The sequence below is a fragment of the Brassica napus genome, chromosome C1 (assembly GCF_020379485.1).
Source record: "Brassica napus cultivar Da-Ae chromosome C1, Da-Ae, whole genome shotgun sequence".
In the NCBI taxonomy this organism is placed as follows: Eukaryota; Viridiplantae; Streptophyta; class Magnoliopsida; order Brassicales; family Brassicaceae; genus Brassica; species Brassica napus.
In genome coordinates this window covers 44673811-44688134 of record NC_063444.1, presented here as the reverse complement: position 1 = coordinate 44688134, position 14324 = coordinate 44673811, and the positions used below count along the sequence as shown (strand labels likewise).

General features: G+C 37.4%; 3 protein-coding genes across 4 annotated transcripts; 2 read left to right on the top strand and 1 right to left on the bottom strand.

The window, feature by feature from the left end:
• Positions 1–1826: 1826 nt before the first annotated feature.
• On the bottom strand, positions 1827–5494 carry LOC111205752 (putative nuclear RNA export factor SDE5). Its single transcript, XM_048745902.1, has 12 exons — positions 4870–5494; positions 4160–4687; positions 4034–4059; positions 3447–3515; positions 3288–3352; positions 2973–3214; positions 2795–2877; positions 2670–2726; positions 2519–2586; positions 2311–2435; positions 2165–2226; positions 1827–2083 (listed from the first exon to the last, which is right to left on the bottom strand). The coding sequence occupies exons 2-12, from the start codon at positions 4662–4664 to the stop codon at positions 1958–1960; spliced, it is 1428 nt and encodes a 475-aa protein (XP_048601859.1). The 5' UTR covers positions 4665–4687; positions 4870–5494; the 3' UTR covers positions 1827–1957.
• A 323-nt stretch (positions 5495–5817) lies between these two features.
• Positions 5818–7829, top strand: LOC111205751 (zinc finger CCCH domain-containing protein 4-like). Its single transcript, XM_022701938.2, has one exon. It carries the CDS (start codon positions 5858–5860, stop codon positions 7538–7540), a length of 1683 nt encoding a protein of 560 aa, XP_022557659.2. The 5' UTR covers positions 5818–5857; the 3' UTR covers positions 7541–7829.
• A 1719-nt stretch (positions 7830–9548) lies between these two features.
• LOC111205371 (ultraviolet-B receptor UVR8) lies at positions 9549–12271 on the top strand. Of its 2 annotated transcripts, XM_022701080.2 has the most exons (7): positions 9549–9986; positions 10126–10508; positions 10584–10793; positions 10873–10983; positions 11054–11422; positions 11504–11611; positions 11768–12271. In XM_022701080.2, the coding sequence occupies exons 2-7, from the start codon at positions 10167–10169 to the stop codon at positions 12095–12097; spliced, it is 1470 nt and encodes a 489-aa protein (XP_022556801.1). In that variant the 5' UTR covers positions 9549–9986; positions 10126–10166; the 3' UTR covers positions 12098–12271. The 2 variants fall into 2 exon arrangements, with proteins under 2 accessions (XP_022556801.1, XP_048602234.1); XM_048746277.1 differs by lacking the exon at positions 9549–9986 and having other exon boundaries at positions 9996–10508.
• The last annotated feature ends 2053 nt before the right edge of the window (positions 12272–14324 follow it).

The following is a 14324-nucleotide window of genomic DNA, read 5'->3' as shown; positions in this document are numbered from 1 at the left end:
TATAATGTGTTTCCTTCTGGACTAATGCCATCTTGTCAAATAATTTCAGGAAAATAAATGTAGATGTTGCGACCTTTATAAGGTGACTTCGGAAACTAAATATTGATATCTTGCAAGGACATCAACAAATATATTAGACTTCAAAAACGAATTCTCTTTAAAATTAGAGGTAACAGATTGGATCAAGTTTACATTCCAAGGGAGTTTAGACCATTTCTTTTTCTATATTTTTTTATATTTATACACAAACTTCTTTTATTGATGATTATCTCCTTGTCATATTTACAGAAGTAATGGTATCCAACTACATAACAATAGTAACACTACCAATCAGTATAGTCAAGCAGCTCAGATCTATACTTCAACTCCAACCACATGTGTTTTTCTTGTACACTAAATATTTCATATATGATACATGGTCCTACAACACTATCAGACTCCTTCAAAATTCTAATTTTACCAAAGCAGATCTTAATATAGATTAGAAGAAGAAGGAAGATAAGAGTCCAATCACGACACAAATGGAGATTTTGAGACATATTGTCATCTCAATGTACATGATTGTCGCCCACACGATTACAAGAGAAGCTACAATAAGAGAAAAGAAAGAGATGATCCACAAGCCAAATTTTGATACATATTTCCAAACCTCTGTAATATCTTCTTTAATATGGGTTTTCTTGGTATTTGCTAACATCCAAAGATATACACATATAGTGATGAGTTTCACTCTCTTATTAACAAGTTTATCTTGTAGATACCTCAAGAGAAAAAGAGCCGCTTGAGATCCTAGTTCTTTAACCATCTTGTGGATTAAGATCCGAAGAATCACCCATAAAACAAACTTTCGTTGGACTAACGTCTTGAGAATAAAGAATCTCCAACTTCTTAGGATAAATTCAGGAACGAGTTCTGGTGGTTGAACATGAGTAGAATTATCATATGGTGATGATGAAGACACTCTTTCAATAATCTTGTTAGTGTTTTGGTTAAATTTAATTTGAGGTGGGGATAGTTATTCGATGTTTCTTCTATACAATTGAATCTGTTTTTGTCTTTCAGAATCATGAATCACTTATGTGAAACTCTGAATTTATAAGGATTGGAATATGAAAGTAGAACTTTTAAAGCATCGTTAGTGGTGAGAAACTCGGTTGAGTAACTCACAAATATATAGTAATATATATAATATAGTTTGATTATTTAGTTAAATTTAAAGTCATGAAAATAAAGAGACTAATGGTATGAGGCTAAGTGTAGAAGAGTATCTTAAATTTTATTGTAGAGATTTTCATATTAGATACTCATCTCATTCTTTTTTATTACTTTAATGTTGAAAAAATCATTGAGATATCTTCAATGAAGACGCTCTTAGATCTGAACTTTGAAACATATTCTTGTTTTTTTACCATAAACGAACTACATATATAAGCCAGAGGAATGCTTTCTTGAATTATATAGTTTTTGTTTCTTGAATTATATAGTAAAACTGTAAAAGCAATGTTCCTCAAGGTATTGTGATAAGAACTTGATTATTTTTTTCAGCATAGGGTTCAATATAACTCAAAATCAGAACAATGACTTAGTGGCTGCGATGAGAAAATGCAGTATTGCATAAAACAGCTATCTCTGGTTTTGAGAGATCTAGTATTTAAAAACTGTTTGTTTGATGGTGCAGTGCCAAACCTATCTGATTCAGAATGGCAAACACAGGTTCTCAAGTCAGATATCCCAATGTTGGTAGAGTAATTTTGGGCACCTTTGTGTGGAGTGTGCCGTATGATTCACCCCAAAACATTATTAAGCATATTGTAATGTCAGATGACTTGATAAACCAAAAAAAATATATTTCTGCCAAATGCTTCTTTGCTTTTGTTACATACGAATATTGTTTGAAACAGCATAGTCAAATTTTGTAGTGGAACTAAGCAAAAAGGATATGAACCAAATGGTGTTTTTATTTCTTGGCAAAACTCAATTTCTCAGGGTCAATCTCATCAATACGAATCATCATCACGAGGCCATCATCTTCTTTAGACCAGGCAATGGATTCACCCTCCAGCAGCTTTGCAATTGCAGTATGCTAAGAAAACAAAGTGAACCAACTCAACTCAAAGTTTGTTTTAGAGATGAAGAAGATATTTGAGCAAAGATAGTTAGGTACCCTTCGTTTGCATTTGGAATCTTCCTTGTTGTCACCTAATTTGACTCTCAGGCATTTGATAGCTGAATCATAATCCATAAAAGAGATTAGATTCGTTTATGCTAAAGACAAAAATGGTCTAGAGAAGGAGATTTTGAAAAACGTACATGGAATGCCAGTGAAGTTTTTAAGTTGGAGTTTGAGAAGACGAAGAGCTTCCCTTGGTTCGAGCTCATTCACATTCACTATGACTACCTCGTCTTCCTTATAAGTGGAACCATTGTCTTCTTCCCTATATCATAGTTTTTTGAAAATTTCTCAACACCTTTTACAGTACAAGACTAAAAAATAAAATGGTTGCGAAATTTAACCCACTTGACTTCAAGCATCTTTGCTATGGATTTGTCATCTGCTTCTCGAGCTTTTTGTCCGAAGAAGTGTCCCTATGTATTGTGGAAGATATCAAATAGTTAACACAAGAACGACAGAGATCACATTCAACCACAAAGTCCTTTCCAAAATGTACCTTTTCCACGAGTCTCCGTGCTCGCTCGGTTTCTCCTTTGGAGAATGCTTCTACCGCCTGCCAAAGAGAAAGAGGTTTTACTTATGCAACAATCACATGAATCCTTTATGATCTCAAAGACTTACAGCTCCGTAGTATTCTTTCATCTCATGCAAATTCTCGTGCACTGCTTTGCGGAGTGCCTTGTATTCATTTTCATCATCTTCATCTAATCAAAGGGAGAAACATAGAGATAGTTTAGCAAACTCTTGAGATTTAAACTCAAATAAACGTAGTACATGTGAAGACTCTGACACGGTTTACCTTCTTTAGATGTATGTGGAGATTGTTTCACAGTGACAACTCTCTCTTGGAAAGGGTCTTCCAAAGGTTTCACAACAGGACGACCAGCAGCTCTTCCTCTAATTTCTCTAAATCGCCGAGTTAGTTTTCGCACTTCCTCATATCTTTCTGCACATGAGAATAAAGCTTCTAAAACCTCCTTTTCAAGACCAGAGTTGTCCTTGCCTCCTTCCTCTGAACCTGTTAAGGTTCTTGCTCCACCACTGCATCATCATAGAGAGAAAGAGGAAGATGATCAAAAGGGTTTTGTACAAAGATTGACTAGAAAAGGCATACCTCTGAGAGAACTCCACTTGGTTGCAGGAAGTAGATCCCTGTCTTTGAGGATCAACTTTTGACATCTTGAATAGACCAAGTAACCAACCAGAGTGAAATTTAGTAGAAAGACATTCTATAACAACCACCAAAACTGAATGTCATATAGCAAAAGCTCACAAGTTCATTGGAAATTCCAGCATCAGCATGCTTCTTGGTATCAGACAAGTCAAGTAGTTTCTCCGTACTCTGCAATATGATTAAGAATAGAGTGGAATAGTGGATGATGCCAAAAGAAGAAGTTAAACACACAAAGATTCAACGGGCATGATCTAAGAAATACCCACAGGATCCATATGTCAAGAGCTATAGAGACACCAATAACAATCAAGTGAACACAACTAGAGGAGACACAAGTGAACAAAATTAGAGGAGACAGTAGGACTGAAAAGTCAATTAACCCACCCAAAAAGGATTTGTCAAAGTAAGCTCAAATAAAAAAGTGATGCAGTTAAGGACACATGTCATAATTAAGCTGGTGGTCATCTTGATGAGCTTTAAGGTATGTGTAAATATAATAAGATTTAGCCAAGAAAAGGTAAAACATATAATATATTTGTTTATAAGATTTTGACCAAAAAAGTATATATATATATATATATATATATATTTTTTTTTTTTTTATAAGATAAATACAAAGGCATGTCAAAAGCAATTGAAGAAACAAAAATACATTACTTTTCTCAGAGCTAAGGGAACTGGCTTACCTTCTTCACATCATAGCCACATACGCCTGATAGTTTGGTGGAAAAGCAGATAAGTTTTAGCATCATGAATACCATTAAAGAAGAAAAGGATGTTTAATCAAGGAAAGGAAGAAGAGAACTGCTTACCAAGAATCTGGTGAATGAGCTCAGGGCTAGCTTGAAAGCCTTCTCCAAGCATCTTAACAATAAACTCCTCAACCTCAGTTGGAGCCCTGCTTATGATGTTTGCCTCCTTGCTTTCTTCACACCACATCTCAGTTTCTGGTATATCCTTTGAGTCTATCTTCACCGGTTTACTCGCTTCTTGGCGAGGATTAGATACAGGTCTGGCTCTAACATACTCCTTACCAATAACACTTGAAACACTGCCAACAGATACAGAACTCTTTTTTGGCCTCAATACTTTGGCTTTGGCATGAGTTGCTTCATTCGTTTTGACTTGGTCACTCTCAGTAGTCTTTTCAGTCATGGCAAAGAGAATCTCGCCAGCCACATCAACATTCTGACTAGCTTCGTGGTAGGCAGCAGTTATGTCGTCTAGAGAGAAACGAGAGCCGAAAGCTTCGAGAAGCACTTGCAAGCTTCTTGAATCTTGATCGTTGTGTGAAGAAGAGCTTCCAATCATTGACATCTTCTCTCCTTTGTAGAATCACACTACAAAACAAATCGTTCAGTTAATATAAAAGCATAATCAACAGTGTTCAAGAAGAAAGTTTCAAAAAAAGACACGGTTTTTAACTATAATCAAGCGGAGATAGACGAAAAGGAAATGCCTTTGCAACAAATCAGCAATGCTAAGGAGACGATAAGTTAGAATGTTAAAGAGTTCGCTTTACCTAAAACGCCGGAGCCGTACAGAGAAGGAAGAAGGAGGAGAGGGCTATTCAATCGAGACTCTGAAAATGAGTTTAGTTATCGAAAGGCCGAAACTTGTCAAGTCTACAGGAGAAAGGAGATGAAGAGTACAAGATAGAGAGAGAGATAATTTGCCGGGGATGACAAAACAACTGTTCAGTTTAAGTAACGAGACATGTAGAACGGTGGTTGCATGAGCACTGAGGAGTGTCAAAGGTTTTGATATTGTATGTAGGTCCTTTATGTTTTGTTTATTTGTTGATTAAGTCTCCACAGTTTTTACTCTTTATCAAAAGAAGCAGCACTCTTTGTTTTTGCATTGACAAACAAAACCTGAAACTGTTTCCTTTGATATTTGTTTTTCTTTCTATAACCTTTTGTAATAAAAGTTGTTTGAGTCCGGGGCATGAAGGAGCCTTTTGATTTTGGCGATGATTAGAGAGGAAGTATGATGGTTTCTGAGAGGAGTTATTAGCTAGGAATGGTCAATGAAGATTCTATGAGCTGTGCAATTGGTAATGTTGTTAGAGATTTGAACATGTTTTCTCCACATCTCATCTGAGAGATACCTTGACCATTTGAATATGTTTATACATGGTTGCTCTAGAGAGACAACACACAGTACATGGCACATGCTTTGGCTGAAGGTTCTACCAACTTTTAGACATATATAATAACATTCTTGTTCCCAAGATTTTGTGTGGATGGAGTTTTCTTGTTGGGCAAATCATCCTAATATGTTTTCAAAATTTGAAGTTGCTAAACATACAATTTGTGTTATCAAGAAATTCTCATTAATGTTCTTCATGCTAACTTTGTGAATTACTTTATTTCATGCGTATTTTCAGCAGAGGCATTTTGCGTTTATGGATGTGTTTTGATTTAAGTAAAAGTCTCATATACTATAAAACCAGGAGGTGGTTCTTTACTCGGGAATGTACATCAAGATCAAATTATTTCTAAATAAAAATGGGAAAGGGACACCAAGGCAAGTGCTTTGGATTCCTCCTCTTACTATGCTTCTTCAGTTCAACTTTCGCACGCAGGATTCTTAAGGATCTAGACCATGTAGTGAAGCCTGGGAAGGTTAGTTTGAGGGAACAAGATCATGGCTTGTTCAGTCTAGAACCTGACCACAAAGTCAAGCCTGGTCATAAGCTGCAGTCCGCGTGGTGGGGTGAGCCAGAAGAGCCTGAGGACAAGGTCAAGCCTGATCATAAACTGCAATCCATGTGGCGTGAGCTAGAAGAACCTGATCCTGAAAAAAAGCATGCTCATAAAGTAATGCCTGATTACAAAGAGAAGCTTAATGATGGTGGTAAAGAGAAGATTGATGACATAGAGAGGCCTGATCATAAAGTAAAGCCTAATTACAATGAGAAGCTTAATGATGCTGACAAAGAGAAGATTGATGGCATAGAGAAGCCTGATCATGAAGTAAAGCCTAATTACAAAGAGAAGCTTAATGATGGTGGGAAAGAGAAGATTGATGACATAGGGAAGCCTGATCATATAGTAAAGCCTAATTACAAAGAGAAGCTTAATGCTGACAAAGAGAAGATTGATGACATAGAGAAGCCTGATCATATAGTAAAGCCTAATTACAAAGAGAGGCTTAATGATGGTGGCAAAGAGAAGATTGATGACAAAGAGAAGCCTGATCATAAAGTAAAGCCTGATTACAAAGAGAAGCTTAATGATGGTGACAAAGAGAACATTGATGACATAGAGAAGCCTGATCATATAGTAAAGCCCAATTACAAAGAGAGGTTTAATGATGGTGGCAAAGAGAAGATTGATGGCATAGAGAAGCCTGATCATATAGTAAAGCCTAATTACAAAGAGAGGCTTAATGATGGTGGCAAAGAGAAGATTGATGACATAGAGAAGCCTGATCATGAAGTAAAGCCTGATTACAAAGAGAAGCTTAAAGACAAAGAGAAGATTGATGGCATAGAGAAGCCTGATCACACAGTTAAGCCTATGGGATATGGCTATGGCGTTGGTTATGGCAGTGGAGGCAGCGGCTTCGGAGAAGGAATAGGCTCTAGTGGTGGCAGTGGCTTTGGAGAAGGGATAGGCTCTAGTGGAGGCAGTGGCTTCGGAGAAGGGATTGGCTCTAGTGGTGGCAGTGGCTTCGGAGAAGGAATAGGCTCAAGTGGAGGCAGTGGTTTTGGAGAAGGAATAGGCTATGGTGATGGTTCAGGTGTTGGCATTGGAGAAGGAAGAGGATCAGGGTATGGCCAACCCAATTGCGGTCCTGTCAGGGGAGCCCCAGGTACCGGATTCGGTGAAGGCATTGGACGAGGTAGTGGTTCAGGGGAAGGGATTGGTATCGGTAGAGGAGGAAGTGGCTCTACTGGTGTACCCAGTGTAGTTGTCCCTCCCATAACTGTACCAGGCACAACAATCCCTCCCATAACTGTGCCAGGCACCCACATTCCCGGTTTTACCATTCCGGGAGTGACGGTTCCTGGCTTTGGTACTGGTGGAGGATGCCAAACCGGTGGGTGCACCCCAAGCGTGCCATACTACCATCCACCTATATACCAACCACCAAACTGTCCCCATTGTCCTCCTTTCGTTTCAGGACTAGATAAAGGGACCATGACCGAAGCTCTTGCACCCATGTCAAATGAGATGCACAACTAAACTTTGTGTCCATGGAGAACACAAAGTCTGACAATGAGATTAAAGTATATTTTGGTTTGGTAAAAGCTTCACGTTAAGTTGAATAATCCAACTTTATCCCAAATAAAGTTCTGAATAAGTGAAATGTGGCGAAGAAATAGTATTGTGTAAAGAAGCAGGCAACAGAAACTGTATTTTGCATTTTCATGGATGTATCTTTGACAATGAGTTTTTAATAGGCCCAAGCTTGTATTATAGTGTGTTATTTCCTTAATTTTAAGATAAAGAGTGATTATGGTGGTGGGTTTAATAGAAGGATGAACTGAGATTATACAATTATAGAAGACTTTAGTATAATATAATCCTAGAATATGACCCGCGTTGAAACGCGGATTATGTTTTTCATCATGAAATCAACAAATATAATTATGTATTAAGTTATTTTATTATATAAATTTTTTGATTAGATTGTTTTTTGTTTCTTTTATTTTGAAATTTATTTGTAATCGTATTTTAATTGGTAACAATAACATAAAGAAACTTTTTGACTGCTGCATGGATTTTATCCTGCTATAAAATAATAAAACATATCTTTAGTCAAAAAAACTTCCATTCACCAAAGTAACCATTTGTATAACTAAACTTAGAAAAAATAAACCAAAAATAACTGTTTCATTAGCAAAAATTAACTATAAATTTAATTATTATCATTTTGAGGTTAATATTTAGATTTGGTTTCTAAAATGTTCTGATATGGAATATTTTCACATGTTTATTGATATATATAAAAGATTTTACTTCAGATTTTAAAACTATTTCCTAAGTTATGGTTGGAAGGATACAATAAAAGTTACCATACAGATTTTTGAAAAACAATTACTGTAAAAAATTTACTGTAAGAAAATCATAATAGAACCATTTCATTTACAAATTAAACTAATTATATATTTCGATAATTAGTATGGTATTGCTTTTATTTACCTTCTTTAGCATATTGTTTATTATCCTATTTTGTGGTTATTGTTTATATTTTGTACCTAACCTTATGTATATTTTCTTCTTTTTAATGCTTTTAAATATTTTCCTAAAAATCATCCATTTATATTCAATATACGCCCAAACATTTAAAATATTAAAAAAGAAATATTTTTGGTAACAATATTTCGAAAATATACATAACAAAATCTGTAACAGATTTGTTCAAATTGTTTTTCAACTCTGGTTATTATTAGAATCATCAATTGTTTTTTTTTTTTTTTGCTAAATAGAATCATCAATTGTTCACCATACCAAAATGGTTCAAATAAGAAATAAAAAGTTATACAGCTTCAGCTAAGAATAAAACAGCTCAAAAATGAAGAAATGCAGAACGGAGCACAGAGAGCTCCTTCTCCCATAGTTGAAAACCATCATTGAAAGGACTTTACGATTGTCTTCTTATTGAACACCAGCTTTTGAAAAAAAAAAAAAAAGAACACCAGCTTTTGAATTAATTGTCTCTCGCAGCCATCTGGGACCCTTCCAAGCAACATAAAACTGATGTCTGTGATCCCTTATAACCCTTTGAGCGATTTGTTGACACAGTGTTAAGGGTATTCAGTGTATGGTCAAGAGACCAGAATTGAATGAAGGAGAGGCCAATCGCTATTCCTTTGAAAAGGTAACAAAACTGAGAAAAGAGATGAGTGTGGAGCATAGCTCTTCCCTTGAGTCACACATTGTCGACTTAAAGATGATCATGTGGTATGTAAATGTTTGGATTAATGATGAGTTTTTGCTTATATAATCGTTTAGATCTGATTAGTATTTCGTATTGGTTAATTTATGTTAGTGTTAATGGGATAAATATTGTATAACCGAATTGTAAGAAATGTTAAATTTATTTTTAATAAGAAGTGAATAGATCCAAAACTTAAATGACAACATTTTTAAGTAATAAAAAATAGGACCCTAAATTAATAGATTAGATATAATTATAGAGATTATTTCTAATTATAGTTAGGTTTTTACACATTAAAATTTTAAAATTATAAATTTATTTACTAGGATCAACACTTTTCAATAATATTTAAGTTAATAATAATTTAATAAACATAATCTTTTAAATTTTATAATTTCATTATTAACTAATAAAAAAACAAAAAATGGTGGCAACAAGTTACCAATTATAAACACAGATATGAAAAAAATTAAAATAATTTTTAAAAGACAAAAACAGTGTCAAGACGATGACCAAGCCTCTCAAAATATTCTGCGAACTAGCTCTATATGACAGAGAGGAAGAATCGCCACAAAAGAAGAAAGCTTAAGCAGCAAGATATTGATTTCTCCCTAATTTTTTTTTAATATTCCTCTTCACACGTCTTCTCACCCTTCTTCTTATATAAAAAGGAAGCTCTTATTAGACTTTTGATTTCATTAGTGGCAAGTTTCGGCACCGATAAAGTCAAGAGCTTTTGCTTTCCAGGTTCGCTGTCACGCATTTCACATTACTCTTCCTCTTCTTCTGCTCCTCTTGATTGTTTTGATATTCGATCGAAAGATTCTTTCTCTATTTTTTTTTCTGTTTGGTTGATTGCTTGCGTGTTTCTCTGTTTTGGGTTCAGGTGAATTTCGGTGGTGGTTTGAAAGCTCTCTTCTTAGAAAAATGGCTGAGAGGAACTGGTTGGTTTCGTTAGAGGATCTCCCTTCTCATTTGATCTTGGAGGTGTTAACCTCACGCCGGCTTAACGCGGTTGATCTACTTAGCTTGGAGTTGACCTCTAAGGTATTTGGAGGAAGCTCTGGATTGTCGTACCCTTTGAAATTTAGATCGCTAGTTGATTACGCGGCGTCTCAGCTCTGCTCTGTGCATCCTGTGTACGTGGGGATGGGGTTTACTACACAGAAAGAGCTCTTTGCTAACTGTGAGGGGAACTGGAAGAGGCTTTTGAGGTTCTTGCAGTCTGTTGAGCAGTCCTCAGATATGGTTCAAACCTCTGCAGGCAATGTATGGTTTCAGCTTGTTTCTCTCTTTGCTTTTTTTACAGGTTCTCAAATGCATTTTCTTTGATTCTTTCTGCAGATGCAAGTTACAACAGGGAGGTATCACACGTTGCTAATCAACAACTCAAAAGTCTACTCTTGTGGTTCGAGTTTGTCTGGTGTTCTTGCTCATGGCCCAGAAACTACTCAATGTGTAGCATTTACGCCTATAGAGTTCCCGTTCTCTGCTAAAGTTGCTCAGGTCTCAGCCACACAGAACCATTCTGCTTTCGTGTTGCAATCTGGAGAGGTTCGTTGGCAGCTTCTGTTTCTAGAAAGTATATTTTTTTGCTTTCCATACTCACTTATCTTTTTGAAATGCGGTTCAGGTTCTTACATGTGGGGATAACTCATCGCATTGCTGTGGTCACTTAGATACTAGCCGTCCAATATTTAGGCCTAAGCTTGTTGAGGCTTTGAAGGGAACTCCCTGTAAGCAGGTAAGATTGATACCAAATGATTTTCTAACTTGGGTTAAGGAAACATTAACAAACTCATCTTCTTTACCAGGTTGCTGCGGGGCTGCACTTCACTGTGTTTCTATCAAGGGAAGGGCGTGTGTTCACATGTGGATCAAACACACATGGACAGCTTGGTCATGGCGATACCTTGGACAGTCCAATACCCAGAGCTGTTGAATTTTTCCAAAGCGTTGGCCCTGTGGTGCAAATTGCAGCTGGACCGAGCTATGTGCTAGCTGTGACGCAGGATGGCTCGGTTTACTCGTTTGGCTCTGGTTCTAGCTTCTGTCTTGGTCACGGAGAGCAGCAGGACGAGCACCAGCCACGTGTTATTCAGGCTTTTAAAAGAAAAGGTGTTCATATACTCCGTGTCTCTGCAGGGGATGAACACGCCGTGGCACTTGATTCAAATGGCCGTGTAAGTTCTTTGTTTCCATCTCTCTCTTGGTTTTGAGAAATCAGAAGAATCTTGTTTTGATTGTTCTTTTAAACGTATTAGGTATACACATGGGGTAAAGGCTACTGCGGTGCTCTAGGCCATGGAGACGAAAACGACAAGATCACTCCTCAAGTTTTGGTCAGTCTCAACAACTGCCTTGTTGTCCAGGTTAGACATTCTTCCTAGTATGTTTTCTCAGGGAGCTAATATGTGATCCGGCTTTAGATTCTGTTATTTCGGTTACTTCGGTTAGGTTTTGGTTCAGTTTGGATCGGTTTAACCGGCTTAGAAATGTCCTAATCATGAGTTTGCTTTGGCGTGCAGGTGTGTGCAAGAAAGAGGAAGACATTTGTATTAGTGGAAGGTGGAGTATTGTATGGGTTTGGGTGGATGGGATTTGGAAGCCTTGGGTTCCCGGACAGAGGAGTTTCAGACAAAGTCCTGAGGCCGAGAGTGTTGGAGAGTCTGAAACCACACCGTGTCTCTCAAGTTAGCACCGGTTTGTATCACACCATTGTGGTCACGCAAACTGGACGCATATTCGGTTTTGGAGATAATGAAAGAGCTCAGCTTGGTCACGACTCACTCCGTACCTGCTTAGAACCTACCGAGATCTTTCTCCATTGTGGCCGGTCTCGTAACCAACTTTGTTGATACAAAGGTACATAATCAAACATGTTTGTATGAACCGGATTGATATGTTTGATCTCTTTTTTTTTATTTGATTCATGGGATTGTATCAAAGATATATATATACGGTTCGGTGGATCATAGATACTTACAGTGTGAATTTTTGAGGCCTTAAAATAATGTAAAAGTGTTGATTTATATTAATGCTTATATATCTTTATCTCTAAATATAGTTCTCATCTCTATACCCCTCAGGTCGGCAATGAAATGTCTTGATAGTTCTTTCTTACCTTTCAAACAAATGCTAAGTAATTGTGGAATGCTAGAATTTCCATTTAGTGGGAACAAGCTTTTCTGGGTTGGAAAAAGATCGGGAGGGACAACTATTAGAAGCAGATTAGATAGAGCTGTGGGTAATGAGGATTGGTATGAAAAGTTTCCTCATTCAGCTGTCAAGTATCTCAGGTTCTGGGGTTCGGATCATCGTCCGGTCCTTACAGATATTCTCACAAAACTAGTAAGGAGAAAAAAGAAGTTTAAATTTGATAAACGTTGGTTGGACAATGAGGAGGTAAGGCAAGTTATTCTGGAAGGATGAAAGTCTGAGGACCTTCCTCCTGGAGCAAATATAATGAAACATATTGCTAGCTGTCAGAAAGCTTTGAGCTAATGGAGGAGGCAAAACAATATGAACTCAGAAAAGCTAGTGGAGGAGCTAAAGGAGAAGGTAGAGGGTCTTTATGAGAATGATGATGCTACTTCTGAGGAAATATCAGAAGCTCTAAAGGAACTATCTACTGCTCTTAAGGCAGAGGAGTTGTTTTGGAGACAGAAAAGTAGGGTCCTATGGTTAAGGGAAGGCGACAGGAATTCAAAATACTTTCATGCGCTAGTAAAGCAAAGGAGAGCACATAACAGGATAACTCAGCTCCTCGATGAAAATGGAAATGTGGTGGAGGATGAGGAGGGATTAGTAGCCATTGCTACTAGCTATTTTAGGAAAATATTTGAGTCTTCTAACCCAGAAGATATAGCTGATGCGCTTGCAGAGGTTTCGACGACGATTACTGGGGATGTAAACGAAAACCTTACAGCTCCAGTAACCGAATGGGAGGTCAAATTAGCTTTGTTCGCTATGCATCCAGAGAAAGCCCCATGACCAGATGGAATGACAGCCCTTTTCTACCAGAAGTTTTGGGATATTGTCAAAGAAGACTTAACTCGTATGGTTAACCAGTTTCTCTTTGAAGGGACAATGGCACAGGGTCTGAATGACACAAATATTTGTTTGTTCCCTAAGACTACAATGCCGAATGAAATGACAAAATTTAGACCTATCAGTCTATGTAATGTCAGCTATAAGATAATATCTAAGGTCTTATGCCAAAGATTAAAGAAGGTTCTGCCACAGAGAATATCTGAGACTCAGTCAGCCTTTGTTGCTGGAAGACAGATCACAGATAATATAATGATAGCACAAGAGATGTTCCACGCATTGCGAACAAAACCGGGAGGGAGAGTTAAGAGAATGGCCATAAAAACTGATATGAGTAAAGCATACGATCGGATGAAATGGTCTTTCATTGAGGCAGTCATGAGAAAGATGGGATTCTCGGAGATATGGATAGGCTGGATTATGAGATGCATCACTTCGGTCAAGTATAAAGTACTCATGAATGGTGAGCCGAGGGGAAACATTGTCTCTGGGAGAGGTTTACGTCAAGGAGATCCTTTGTCTCCTTTCATATTTATTCTATGCACGGAAACGCTCGTTAGCCTTCCTAATCACGCAGAGAATCAAGGGAAGATAACGGGAATGCGTGTCGCACGCGCTAGCCCCTCGGTATCTCACCTCCTCTTTGCTGATGATAGCCTTTTCTTCTGTAAGGCGGAGTCCCGTGAATGTGAAGAAGTTATGAAAGTAGTCAGGACATATGGGAAAACATCAGGTCAATGTATTAACTTCGACAAATCCTCATTACTCTTTGGTAAAAGGATTCTAGCAAATGATCGACAACAGATCAAATATACTCTTGGTTTTCAGAGTGAAGGCGGCATGGGTTCCTACTTAGGAATCCCAGAGGATATTAGTGGATCAAAGTGTAAGCTATTTGCATTCCTAAAAGAAAAGCTACTACACAGAGTGAATGGTTGGACTGGTAGATGGCTGTCAAAGGGAGGAAAAGAGGTCCTAATCAAATCTATCTTGCTAGCTCTTCCGACTTACGTCATGTCCAGTTTCATGCTTCCT